The sequence below is a fragment of the Tachyglossus aculeatus genome, chromosome 9 (genome assembly GCF_015852505.1).
Source record: "Tachyglossus aculeatus isolate mTacAcu1 chromosome 9, mTacAcu1.pri, whole genome shotgun sequence".
In the NCBI taxonomy this organism is placed as follows: Eukaryota; Metazoa; Chordata; class Mammalia; order Monotremata; family Tachyglossidae; genus Tachyglossus; species Tachyglossus aculeatus.
In genome coordinates this window covers 56947353-56960891 of record NC_052074.1, presented here as the reverse complement: position 1 = coordinate 56960891, position 13539 = coordinate 56947353, and the positions used below count along the sequence as shown (strand labels likewise).

The window sequence follows — 13539 nt, the reverse complement described above, 5'->3', positions numbered from 1 at the left end:
ACTTCGACTTTGAGCCCTATGTGGGACATGTACCGTGTCTCAACTTGATGTTTCTGTTTCTTTCCCAGCTCTTATTATTGTGTTTGGCACATAGTAAGTGCACAGCAAATACTATAATTATTGTCGTTATGATTTTCTATTGGAAATCTATAAAGATGATACAGAAGAAGGATCTCAAAGGAAATTCCTGCTAATATTATTCTACTTGCCATTTGCTGGTAATTTAGGGATTTCCTCCCCTACATACACACATCCCACCATCTTTTCTGACTATTTCTTCAGATGGACTTCCTTTTTCTTCTTTCTAAATGTGGATGAGTCACAGAAAAGAGTTTTAGGTGAAGAAAAAGCAACTGAGGTCAAATTCATGTTCTAAATAAAATCTTGTATAAGAATCCCTGGTGGGAGAGGAGAATCAATTCTGCTCTCTCCACTTCCTTTCTCACTGAGAGCTATTGGAATAACTTTCTCTTCATCCAAAATCAGAGAGCTGCATTTTGAATAGGATATTTTGGTGGCTGTGTTCTCTAGAGGAAGTGAAAGAAATAGTCTGAAAATCTAAAATGTAATCATTAAGAAGTGTATGAGAAAGGTAAGCATCTCTGGCAAATCATCGCAGAAACCCAAATAATAAAATTCTGTAGGGAATTCAAGCTAACCAATCAAGATTCAGGTGGAAGAGACTGAGAGGACACTTCTTACGAGATTCACAAATTGCGTCGAGAACAGGCAAATATAGAAACAGAAGGGAGTCCTGATTATTTCAACAGCATGAGGAGAGGCCTCCCTCAAGGGACAAACTGAACTTCTCTCTCTGACTCTGAGATGATGAAGGTCTCAGTTTCTATGAGTTGCCAATGTTAAGCTGATTCTTAAAAATGATTTTCTCCCCCACCAGGTTTTTATTAACACAATCCCAAACATCATGTTCTTCTCCACAATGAAGCGGCCATCCAGGGAGAAACAGGAAAGAAAGATTTTTACCGAAGACATTGACATTTCAGAAATTTCCGGAAATCCGGGTCCAACTACCATGACCTTTCAGTCGCCGCTTATCAAAAACCCAGACGTGAAGAGTGCCATTGAGGGTGTAAAATACATTGCAGAAACAATGAAGTCAGACCAAGAATCTAATAACGTAAGGAGTGCGGTTTTAAACGCATCCCTATGAAAAATGAACAGATACGCAGCAGGGGAGGGATGTGGAAAAGCAGGGAATTGGATTTGACAGGCTGTAAGATGTGGAATGAGAACACAGCTGTCATTAACTCAGTGGAGTTCTAGTAGGAATAGGAATCCCTATAGAAATAATAATCGTCATAGATAATTAGAAGAAAATAGGGGCATTGCCTCTTGCTTGGAAATCTCCAGATGAAAGATTTTATGGGAATCCAAAGTAATGCAGCTGTGCTTGAGTATTAACCAACTGAGAAGCAGTTAATCAGATGAGAGGCAGGGTGGCCTAGTGAAAAGATCTGGGAGTTAGAGGACCTGGATTCTAATCTTGGCTCTGCCAGTTGCTTCCTGTGTGACCTTGGGCAAGTCATTTAAGTTCTCTGAGCCTCAGTTCTCCTATTCTCCCTCCTGCTTAGACTGTGAGCTCCATGTGGAACAGGGACTGTCTCCAACATAAGTAACTTGTACCTACCCCAAGGCTTAGAACAGTGCTTGACGCATAGTAAAGTGCTTAACAAATATCATTTTTAAAAAGACAGCTAATAGTCAAACAGCTTTAAAGAAATTCTAATCCAACTGCCTGTCATCCCAAACCAGGCTGCTGAAGAATGGAAGTTTGTGGCGATGGTGATGGATCATCTTCTCCTGGGCATCTTCATGCTGGTTTGTATCATTGGCACCCTAGCTGTGTTTGCTGGTCGTCTCATTGAGTTAAATCAGCAAGGCTGAGCGCGGAAGCTGAACTCCAATCTACCACTGTGGTAATGTGAAGGTGAGGAGAAGGTAGCAGAGAGGAATTTGGTTTGCTCCCTGGTGTAAAGAGCATTTCATTTCTCCTCATTCAAAACTGCTTCACCTCTACCCGCCCCACCAAGTAAGCCCATGTCAATAAAAGGAAACAGATATGAAAATGAAGTCTTCAATTGCAGTTGGCCGTGTGTGTTGCTGCCTGGGCATTTTGGTCACTGGGGTTGATGGAGAGAGTGAGAGTGTGAGAATGACTAGGTGCTTGTGCTTGATTTGTCAATCCCCTAAGGGACTTAACCGTATTAAAAGGGATTTTACCTGAAAATACAGCTTGTTCTGAGACGTCTTTAGCACAAAAGATGAGCAACACCAGGAGTAGCCACACGTATACCAACTGTACTTGAACACTCTAACCAAGGGACAGTTCGCAAGTCAGAGACTGTCTGGCGGGGTCCGGGGAAGAGCTCATTTTCTTACCGCATCATGGGTCAAATCTTCAGCCAGATCTGGGGTCTGCTTGCAGGAACTGACGGAGACCGATGTTGTTCACCTGTCTGTTCATCTGGTCATGTTTTCAGGCCAATTGAATCCACCCCAAGCTCGCGACTGAAGATGAACTTTCTAAAGACTTAGGCCTTCCCAACTACATTTCCCATTTCCTTCTGCCCTCACCCTGACTCCCTCGGGAGCCTCTGGAAGAAAACCTGAAAACCATTCCCCTCTATTCATCTTCCTTCCCTTCCCTGAACACTCCAGAATTTAGGAGGATCTCATTTCTCTTTACACCTGTAGTGGTAGACGCATCATGTTCTTTCACACGGGGTTGGAATTAGGTTAGCCCAGGGATTTAGTAGCGGGCTTTGGTTTCTAAATCACTAGTTTAAATCTGGCCCACATCAGAAATAACTGAGAGTTCCTCACAGCTCACAACACAGAGCTCTCCACCCAAGGCGTGCTCAGTAAATTATGTTCAAAAAAGTTGTTGACACCTGACAGCCGTTAGAGGGTCTGACTAATTCCTACAGGGAAAAGAGGAAATAATCAGCATCCTCCTATACAGTCCCCTGCATCAGGGTCAACTGAGAAATGGAAAGGCTGCACGATTTTCCAGCTTCCGCTGCAGGGCTCCACGCTGTTGCCCGCTTCTCATATCACACTTCCTCCCTGGGAAATGAACACAAGCCACCTTAACAACAATGATAACTGTGGTATTTAAGAGTTTACTCTTTGCCAAACACTTTCCTAAGCACTGGAGTAGATGCAAGATCATCAGGCGGTCACGGTCCTTGTCCCACATGGGACTCCCAGTCCAGGTAAGAGGAGAACAGGAATTTAATCCCCATTTTACAGGTGAGGAAACCAAGGCCCAGAGAAGTTAAGTGACTTTTACAAGGCCAAAATAACAGGTGAGTAGCAGAGCTGGGATTTGGACCTGGGACCTGACACTCATGCCCATACTCTTTCCACTGTGAAGCCCACAGTGCTTCACTGCTTCTCACGTCAGCCATCAAAAACTCCTGAATAACCAAGGCTTCTTCTAACAGAGAAATAATCAAACACAATCCATTCTGGTCCTGGGCATGAAACACCTCAGACATCAAGAACCAAGGGCCCTAAAATGCAAACCAAGCACTCTGGACTAATGGAAAGAGCAAGGTCCTGAGAGTCAGAGGACCAGGGCTCTAATTTCAGTTCTACCACTTACCTGCTGTGTGATCTTGGGCTAGTCATTTCACTTTGCTGGGCCTCAGTTCCCTCATCTGCAAAATGGGGATTCAATTCCTGTTCTCCCTCCTACTTAGACTTTGAGCCCCATATGGTACCTGATTAGCATGTATCTACAGTGCTAAGAACAGTGCTTGGCACATACTAAATGCTTAACAAGTACATTATTATTATTATTATTTCCCAGAAGTTGTTCCTTTGGGTCAGAAATGGCAAGTTAATTTTTTTCTTGATATTTTTAAGCACTTACTATGTGCCAGGCACTGTCCTAAATGCTGGAATAGATACAAGCTAATCAGGTTGGACACAGTCTATATCTCACATGGGGTTCCCAGTCTTAATCCCCATTTTACAGATGTGGTAATTAAGGCCCAGAGAAGTGAAGTAACTTGTCCGAAGTCACCCAGCAGACAAATGGTGGAGCCGGGATAGAACCCAGGTGGTTAGCTCCTCCCGCTATGTGGTAAAATTGCTGTGGGCAGGGATCATGTCAACTTAGTTTATTGTACACTCCCAAGCACTTAGGATAGTGCTCTGCACAGAGTAAATCCTCAAGAAATGCCACTGACTGATTGGGATTGAAGAACATCAGTCTCCAAATGGGTTAATCTGACTCTCACACCATCAGGGTCACTGGGCAATCTTCAAGATGCCATCCTTTGGGATGGAATGCCAATGGAGCAGGGCTTGGAAATGAGACCCACCTGATTCATTCATTCATTCATTCAATCATATTTATTGAGCGCTTACTGTGTGCAGAGCACTGTACTAAGCACATGGGAAGTACAAGTTGGCAACATATAGAGACAGTCCCTACCCAACAGCAGGCTCACAGTCTAGAAGGGGGAGACAGACAACAAAACAAAACATATTAACAAAATAAAATAAATAGAATAGTAAATATATACAAGTAAAATAGAGTAATAAATATGTACAAACATATATACAGGTGCTGTGGGGAGGGGAAGGAGATAAGGTGGGGGAGATGGGGAGGGGGAGGAGGGGGAGGCCTCCTGGAGGAGGTGAGCTCTCAGTAGGGCTTTGAAGGGAGGAAGAGATGTGTGTCGGGTGTGTGGAGGGAGGGCATTCCAGGCCAGGGGGAGGATGTGGGCTGGGGGTCGACGGCGGGACAGGCTAGAAAGAGGCACAGTGAGGACGTTAGCAGCAGAGGAGCGGAGGGTGCGGGCTGGGCTGGAGAAGGAAAGAAGGGAGGTGAGGTAGGAGGGGGCGAGGTGATGGACAGCCTTGAAGCCGAGAGTGAGGAGTTTCTGCCTGATGCGTAGGTTGACTGGTAGCCACTGGAGATTTTTGAGGAGGGGAGTAACATGCCCAGAGCGTTTCTGCACAAAGATGATCCGGGCAGCAGCGTGAAGTATAGATTGAAGTGGGCAGAGACAGGAGGATGGGAGATCAGAGAGGAGGCTGATGCAGTAATCCAGTCGGGGTAGGATGAGAGATTGAATCATCAGGGTAGCGGTTTGGATGGAGAGGAAAGGGCGGATCTTGGAGATGTTGCGGAGGTGAGACCGGCAGGTTTTGGTGACGGATTGGATGTGAGGGGTGAACGAGAGAGCAGAGTCGAGGATGACACCAAGGTTGCGGGCTTGTGAGACGGGAAGGATGGTAGTGCCATCAACAGTGATGGGAAAGTCAGGAAGAGGGCAGGGTTTGGGAGGGAAGATAAGGAGTTCAGTCTTGGACATATTGAGTTTTAGATGGCGTGCAGACATCCAGATGGAGATATCTTGAAGGCAGGAGGAGACACGAGCCTGAAGGGAGGGAGAGAGAGCAGGGACAGAGATGTAGATTCGTTGATATGTGAGAGGAAACATGTCATCTCTACAGCAAGACGAAAGTTCTCAAAAACTGGGAAAAAAATATGTGCGAGATTTTCAGACATTACCAGATCAAATACTATTTCTCTGAAGACTAGTGAGTTCAGAGAACTCTAGGCTGCAAGCCCGTTTTGGGCAGAGAATGAGAATGTGTCTACAAACTCAGCTATATTGTACTCTCCCAAGCAGTTAGTGCAGTGTTCTGCACACAGTAAGTGCTCAATATATGTGAATGATTGATTCAGAACTCTAATCCTGTGTTCTGAGTGAATATCTGTGGGCTGGAGAAGACGATGCTATGCTATCACCTCTTCCTCATCCCTTTATGTTCCTTCCCTAGGTGGTCCCTGGACCACTGTGAGCCATGGAAGTGGCCATCGCAGCTCCAGGGTGACAATCTCCCATGCTGCTTTAAAATAGCATCACACCACAAGGAAGCTTGCCAACCCACTGAACCGTTCCTTCCTGCTGGATGCTCTCACGTCTTCTGAGAAATAGTATTTGATATGAAAACTTCTGAAAATCTTGAACATATTTTTTCCCAGTTTTTGAGAACTTTCATCTTAGATTCCTCACATATTCCCTGGTCTACTGTAGTGTCACAGAGTCTGACCCAAAGGGTGGTGATCTGAATTAGGAACAAGTTGGTTCCCATCACATCATCATCGATGGCTTCCTATTGAACCTGCCAACACAGCCAATAACTTGGCCACAGATCATTCTTCTCACGTGTTTTTAACAACTCTAACCAGCCACTATTGAATGAAGTTATTCTTTGAATAGGGAGCACACTTTCCCAAACTAAGCCAAAATTCAACTTCATAGTAAACTGGATCCTTTTACCCAATAATTTAATCATTGGCCTAACCCTGTTTTTTTTTTCTTGTCCTGGGTTATGAAACATAGAGTTTCGCATTTTTGACTCTGCGAATTCTGTACTATGACATTCCATACATGCAAGGGAGAGAGAGAATTTTTCATGCTCCCCAATCTGTATGTCTGGATGCCTCTGACCTTTCATTCCTGAAATAAATTAGCTAGATGGCATCTTTTATGATAGGCTAAGAATTCAGTACAGAAAAGAGCCTCTATCTACAGAGATGCCTGTATTTGGATTAAAGTGCATATTTCCCATTAAAGGGCAAATGCTTCGTTAAAATAGTTTGACTAAGACGAGACTATTTTAACGCTGGTTAGATTTGGAAAGCTTCCCATCAAAAAATATCCTCTAATTCTGGACTCGCAACATTTTAATTTAATTTCTAATTAGAAAATTCATCTGAAGCCCTTGTCTCGGTATTCCATTCTAAGATGGTCAGTCAAGGGCCATTAGTGATAACATGCTTGCTTTTTTCTTCCCACCTTTACTTAAGTGATATCCTTCAGATGCATTATTTCCAGCCAAAGGTGAGTTTGTGTTTTTGCCTTTTCAGTGAGTAGCTGTGCAAGGAATGGTCTTGACTTCTTTATTCACTATGTGGCCTCTTTTTAAATCCATTCAACCTCCTGCTCTGTCTTTTCTTTAACATTACTGGTTAAAGAGAGAAGGGGGACAGAAACGGGGAGGAGGGGGTGTGGTGAGGGGGCAGTGGCTAGTCCCGGATTTCCTCCCTTGGGAAAGTACAAGAGAGTTGGTAGATGCTATCCCTTCCCATAAAGAGCTTAACAGTCTACAGGGGAAGACAGACATTGAAATATATTACGAACAAGGGAAGCACTAGAGTTAGAAAATATTATTCTTTCACCCTTGGCCAAAAGGGTATGTACAATTGCCCCACCCTGCCAATGTAGTGATGAAAACCAACTCAATCAGTCAATTGTATTTATTGAGCACTATTTGTTGAACACTTACCGTGTGCCAAGCACTGTACTAAGCACTTGGGAGAGTACAATATTACAATAAACAGGCACATCCCCTGTCCACAACGAGCTGACAGTCTAGAGGGGGAGACAAACATTAATATAAATAAATAAAGGGGAAGCCAGCCTGCAGGTGGTATCCCTTATTCCCTAAAGTGAATTCTAGAAGCCATAGTTCCAAGGCATAGCCCTGTCTTTGGTTTTCAAAGATGATAATAATAATAATGGCATTTATTAAGCACTTACTGTGTGCATTGCACTGTTGCTACGATACCATCCTAAAACGTGTGTGAGTATTAGCTGTAAATCAATCAATCAATCAATCAATCGTATTTATTGAGCGCTTACTATGTGCAGAGCACTGTACTAAGCGCTTGGGAAGTACAAATTGGCAACACATAGAGACAGTCCCTACCCAACAGTGGGCTCACAGTCTAAAAGGGGGAGACAGAGAACAGAACCAAACATACCAACAAAATAAAATAAATAGGATAGAAATGTACAAGTAAAATAAATAAATAGAGTAATAAATATGTACAACCATAGGGACCAATCAATATCTGCACTTAAAAATAGACCCTTTCTGCATTAATGGGTTTGTCCCATCCTGTCTCTGTGTTTAAACTTGCCTTTCAGTATCCCGGTCTTCACAGATCCTTTGTTGGAAGAGAGCAAAAGCCCAACTCAAAAAGGCTGCATGCCAAGCTGATCTCTCTGCTGGGGTGGTCTCCCAATCGTCTCCCACTCAATCTCATTGTTTGAGGCTGTACTGTACTATGTTTCTATCAGTCAGTTAATCAATCAATGGTATTTATTGAGCGTTTCCTGCATGCGGAACATGGTACTAAGCACTTGGGAGGGTCTATTTGGCCCTCCTAGTTTTTGCATCCCCCCTTTCAATTCATCATTATCATCATCATCATCATCATCAATCGTATTTATTGAGCGCTTACTATGTGCAGAGCACTGTACTAAGAGCTTGGGAAGTACAAATTGGCAACATATAGAGACAGTCCCTACCCAACAGTGGGCTCACAGTCTAAAAGGGGGAGACAGAGAACAAAACCAAACATACTAACAAAATAAAATAAATAGAATAGATATGTACAATAAAATAAATAAATAAATAAATAGAGTAATAAATATGTACAAACATATATACATATATACAGGTGCTGTGGGGAAGGGAAGGAGGTAAGATGGGGGGATGGAGAGGGGGATGAGGGGGAGAGGAAGGAATCATCATCAATGCTATTTACTGAGTGCTTACTATGTGCAGAGCACTCTATTAAGCACTTGGGACAATACGACAGAGCAGACACATTCCCTGCCAACAACGAGCTTACAGTCTAGCGGACTGCTGAGGTACATGTGCTGTCATCCAATGTCCCCTCAGATCCTGTGCAGCCAAGGTGGGCTCCTGCAAACACTGCTTCAAAGCCAGTGAGTTGGTGGTGTCCCAGGGCCTCATTTTGGGTCATCTCTTAGAGAAGCAGCGTGGCTTAGTGGAAAGAGCACGGGCTTTGGAGTCAGAGGTCATGGGTTCAAATCCCGCCTCCGCCAGTTGTCAGCTGTGTGACTTTGGGCAAGTCACAACTTCTCTGTGCCTCAGTTACCTCATCTGTAAAATGGGGATTAAGACTGTGAGCCCCCCGTGGGACAACCTGATCACCTTGTAACCTCCGCAGCGAGTGTTTTGCACATAGTAAGCACTTAACAAATGCCATCATTATCATTATTATGATGATCTCTTCCTGCTTTTGAGGTTGTTTGGTTCATAGATGGCTCTTGTGAAACTCAGGCAGAAACTCCTCACCCTGGGCTTCAAGGCTGTCCATCCCCTCGCCCCCTCCTACCTCACCTCCCTTCTCTCCTTCTCCAGCCCAGCCCGCACCCTCCGCTCCTCTGCCGCTAATCTCCTCACCGTTAGGCCTCATTCCTGCCTGTCCCGCCATCGACCCCCTGCCCACGTCCTCCCCCGGGCCTGGAATGCCCTCCCTCTGCCCATCCGCCCAGCTAGCTCTCTTCCTCCCTTCAAGGCCCTGCTGAGAGCTCACCTCCTCCAGGAGGCCTTCCCAGACTGAGCCCCTTCCTTCCTCTCCCCCTCGTGCCCCTCTCCACCCCCCCATCTTACCTCCTTCCCTTCCCCACAGCACCTGTATATATGTATATATATCTGTACATATTTGTTACTCTATTTTGTACATATCTATCCTATTTATTTTATTTTGTTAGTATGTTTGGTTTTGTTCTCTGTCACCCCTTTTAGACTGTGAGCCCACTGTTGGGTAGGGACTGCCTCTAGATGTTGCCAACTTGGACTTCCCAAGAGCTTAGTGCAGTGCTCTGCACACAGTAGGCGCTCAATAAATACGATTGATGATGTTGAAACTGCTCCAGGAAGTAGATGTGCCTTCTGTAGTAGGCTCAGACCGCAGAGGAGGTTGGACAGCCCTGCAACCTTAGAGATTTTCAACTCATAATGGAAGTGGATGCCCCTTTGTCGCTTGCACTGCTTTGCAGAAGGCCAAAAAACAAGTCACAAGAAACGCGGTGAGCATCGGCCCGCTACGCGAGCCAGCAGCGCCCTCCTGTGGTAGAAAATAGAAGTGCAGGCTGAAGAATTCTGCTTAAAACATTCCTTGCTAATAATGATGGTGTTTGTTAAGCGCTTACTAGGATCCGAGCCCTGTTCTACGCTCTGGATAATTGTGGTATTTATTAAGCGCTTGCTCTGTGCTTTAGCACAGTTCTAAGCGCTGGGGTAGATGCGAGGCATTTCAGGTTGCCCCACGTGGGACAGTCTCAATCCCCATTTGACAGATGAGGTAACTGAGGCACAGATCAATCAATCGTATTTATTGAGCGCTTACGGTGTGCAGAGCACTGTACTAAGCGCCTGGGAAGTCCAAGTTGGCAACATCTAGAGACAGTCCCTACCCAACAGTGGGCTCACAGTCTGAAAGGGGGAGACAGAGCTCAAAACCAAACATACTAACAAAATAAAATGAATAGATATGTACAAGTAAAATAAATGCGAGGCATTTCAGGTTGGCCCACGTGGGACAGTCTCAATCCCCATTTGACAGATGAGGTAACTGAGGCACAGATCAATCAATCAGTGGTATTTATTGAGCGCTTACTGTGTGCAGAGCACTGTACTAAGCGCCTGGGAAGTCCAAGTTGGCAACATCTAGAGACAGTCCCTACCCAACAGTGGGCTCACAGTCTGAAAGGGGGAGACAGAGCACAAAACCAAACATACTAACAAAATAAAATGAATAGATACGTACAAGTAAAATAAATATGAGGTATTTCAGGTTGTCCCACGTGGGACAGTCTCAATCCCCATTTGACAGATGAGGTAACTGAGGCACAGACAAGTTAAGTGTCTTGCCCAAGGTCACACAGCAGACAAGTGGCGGAGCCAGGATTAGAACCCACATCCTCTGACTCCCAAGCTCTTGCTCTTTCCACCGAGTCTCGCTGCTTCTCTATCCAAGCGCTTCGTACAGTGCCTTGCACACAGTAAGCGCTCAATAAGTACAATTGAATAAATGAGTGAATGAGTGAATAGTTAAGACTTCTAGACTGTGAGCCCACTGTTGGGTAGGGACCGTCTCCATATGTTGCCAACTTGTACTTCTCAAGCGCTTAGTACAGTGCTCTGCACACAGTAAGCTATAAATACGATTGATTAATTGATTGATTAATAAAGATTGTGGTATTTCATTCATTTATTCAATCGTATTGATTGAGCGCTTACTGTGTGCAGAGCACTGTACTAAGTGCTTGGAAAGTACAATACAGCAATAAAGAGAGATAATCCCTGCCCACAGTCTTGTTAAGCACTTACTATGTGTCAGGCACTGTACTAAGCCCTGGGAGGGATACAAGTAAATCAGGTTGGACCCAGTCCCTGTCCCACGTGGCCTCACAGTCTCAGTCCCCATTTTACAGATGAGGTAACTGAGGCACAAAGGAGTGAAGTGACTTGACCAAGGTCACACAGTGGACAAGTGGCAGAGCCGGGATTAGAAACCGTGACCTTCTGACTGCCAGGCCCATTCTCTATCCACTTTGCCATGCATATGGTGTGGGTTTTTTTTTTTTCCACAAGCCTAATTTAATCAACAAAGGAGATTAAAACTGAAGACATGATACTTAGCCGGCTATCTTGCTGTTCTAATAGTTGAACAAAATCAAGGAGCCACAGAGCTAATTAAAACCTGCTTTTAAAGTTGGATTGCTGTTTTTAATTTTTGAATACAGGCAGTCCTTCTTTATGCCTTAAAAACATACTTGTTTTGGACAGGATGGAATATTGGTTTTTTCATTGTTTCAAAAGCACATGTTTCATTTTTCCTCTCAATTCCCTTTGCAGTGTGTATTTTAGACATAAAAGGGGAAAGGTTAATCCCAGAATCAGTGGAGTTAGAAAGAAATCAGTGGCAATCCACCTTGCTGACACTGGACCGGACTGAGTTTCAGAATTGCCAGGTAATATCAGGTAACTCGACGGATAAAACTCTTCCAAGCTAAGCAACACTCTGAACCTGCCTGCCTTGCCCTTACTGCCTCCCCCAGTCTCCTTGGGCCTTGATAAAAATCACCCTGCTGTCCCTTTAGCATCTACGTGGAATCTGGACCGCCAGGTTGAGATGTGCATGAGTTTGCATGGTCACGAAACCCGTTCCTTCCTTTCCAAAGAGGAAACTCTGCACACAGTAAGCGCTCAATAAATATGATTGAATGAACGAAATGAGGTCGTCTAGTAGTAGTAGAAATCGTATTTATTACACACTGTGGGCAGAGCACTATACTAAGCCCTGGGCAAGAATTCACAGATGGGAATTAGACCCAGCCGCCGTATCTTTGAGGGGTTCACAGACTGAAAATAAGAATCTGTTTTGTTTTCAGCATTGGGATGTGAGTTTCTTCTCTAGACAAGGTTGGCAGTTAGGCAAAGAGCTGGCCTGAGCCCGGAGCCCAGATTGACTCGTCCTACCTGGGGGAGCTGCTTCTGTGTAGCTTCTTTTAGACTGTGAGCCCACTGTTGGGTAGGGACTGTCGCTATACGTTGCCAACTTGTACTTCCCAAGAGCTTAGTACAGTGCTCTGCACACAGTAAGCGCTCAATAAATACGATTGATTGATTGATTGATTGATTGTAGACACCCAGACTTGCTACAAAGGACTCCCCAGCCCTCAATAATAATAATAATAATAATAATAATAATAATGGCATTTATTAAGCGCTTACTATGTGCAAAGCACTGTTCTAAGCGCTGAGGATGTTCTCTGGCAAAGTACAGTAGCAGCAACATCAAATTCAGAAACATTCCTCCGCTACTTGTAACCGAATCCTTCTGAATCACAGACCAAAGGGCCCCTGGTTCCCTTTTCCATAGTCTTGGCATGTATTCCTGATCTTGGCTTTGGATGCTCTTCTCTTGCTGCATTGGTCTCCCCGTCATCTCCCCCTGACCGTTTCAGGGCAGGGATGAGATAAATGACAATGATGATGTTGATAATTAGCAGCAGTGGCATAATCACTGGGCGATGGATCCATGTCCGCCTTGATCGGTGAAAGCCGTCCGGGAAGCGCTGGATTTGCTATTGGTTTAGAGGGTCAATAACTCTCTGCAGAAGGTAATGAGACCCACGCTAACCGAGAAAACGTCTCTTGATTTTGCTGTTCCAGACAATTACTGTCCTGGCTCTTAAGGAGGGGTGCCAAAAGGAGTTTCAGGAACAATCAATCAGTAGTTTTTATTGAGCACCCGTTAAAGGCAGAGCATTGAAGTAAGAGCTTAAAAGTGTACAATGGAATTAGTAGACATGATCCCTGCTCTTTAGGAATTTACAATCCAGCAAGAGAGGCAGACACTAAAGGTACAGATACTGTAGCCTAGTGGAAACAGCACAGACCTGGGAGTTAGAGGACCTGGGTTCTATGCCCAACTCTGCCACTTGTCTGCTATGTGACCTTGGGCGAGTCACTTAACTTCTCTGTGCCTCAGTATCCTCATCTGTAAAATGGGGACTCACTGCCCATTCTCTCTCCTACTTAGACTGTGAGCCCCATGTGGAACAGGGACTGCATCTGACTTGATTTACTCGTAACCACCCCAGCACTTAGAACAGTGCGACACATAACAAGTGCTTAACAAACATAATAATAATGGAAGAAATA

At 44.6% G+C, this 13539-nt stretch overlaps 1 protein-coding gene across 3 annotated transcripts in view; it reads left to right on the top strand.

Moving 5' to 3' along the window:
* The window catches only part of CHRNA1 (cholinergic receptor nicotinic alpha 1 subunit), a 47835-nt gene extending 45768 nt beyond the window's left edge, over positions 1-2067 (top strand). For all 3 annotated transcript variants that reach the window (XM_038751094.1, XM_038751092.1, XM_038751093.1), the window contains 2 exons: positions 899-1138; positions 1774-2067. In XM_038751094.1, coding sequence (XP_038607022.1) covers positions 899-1138; positions 1774-1905 — 372 coding nt within the window. In that variant the 3' untranslated portion in view covers positions 1906-2067. The remainder of the gene's footprint in view (positions 1-898; positions 1139-1773) is intronic.
* Positions 2068-13539: the final 11472 nt, after the last annotated feature.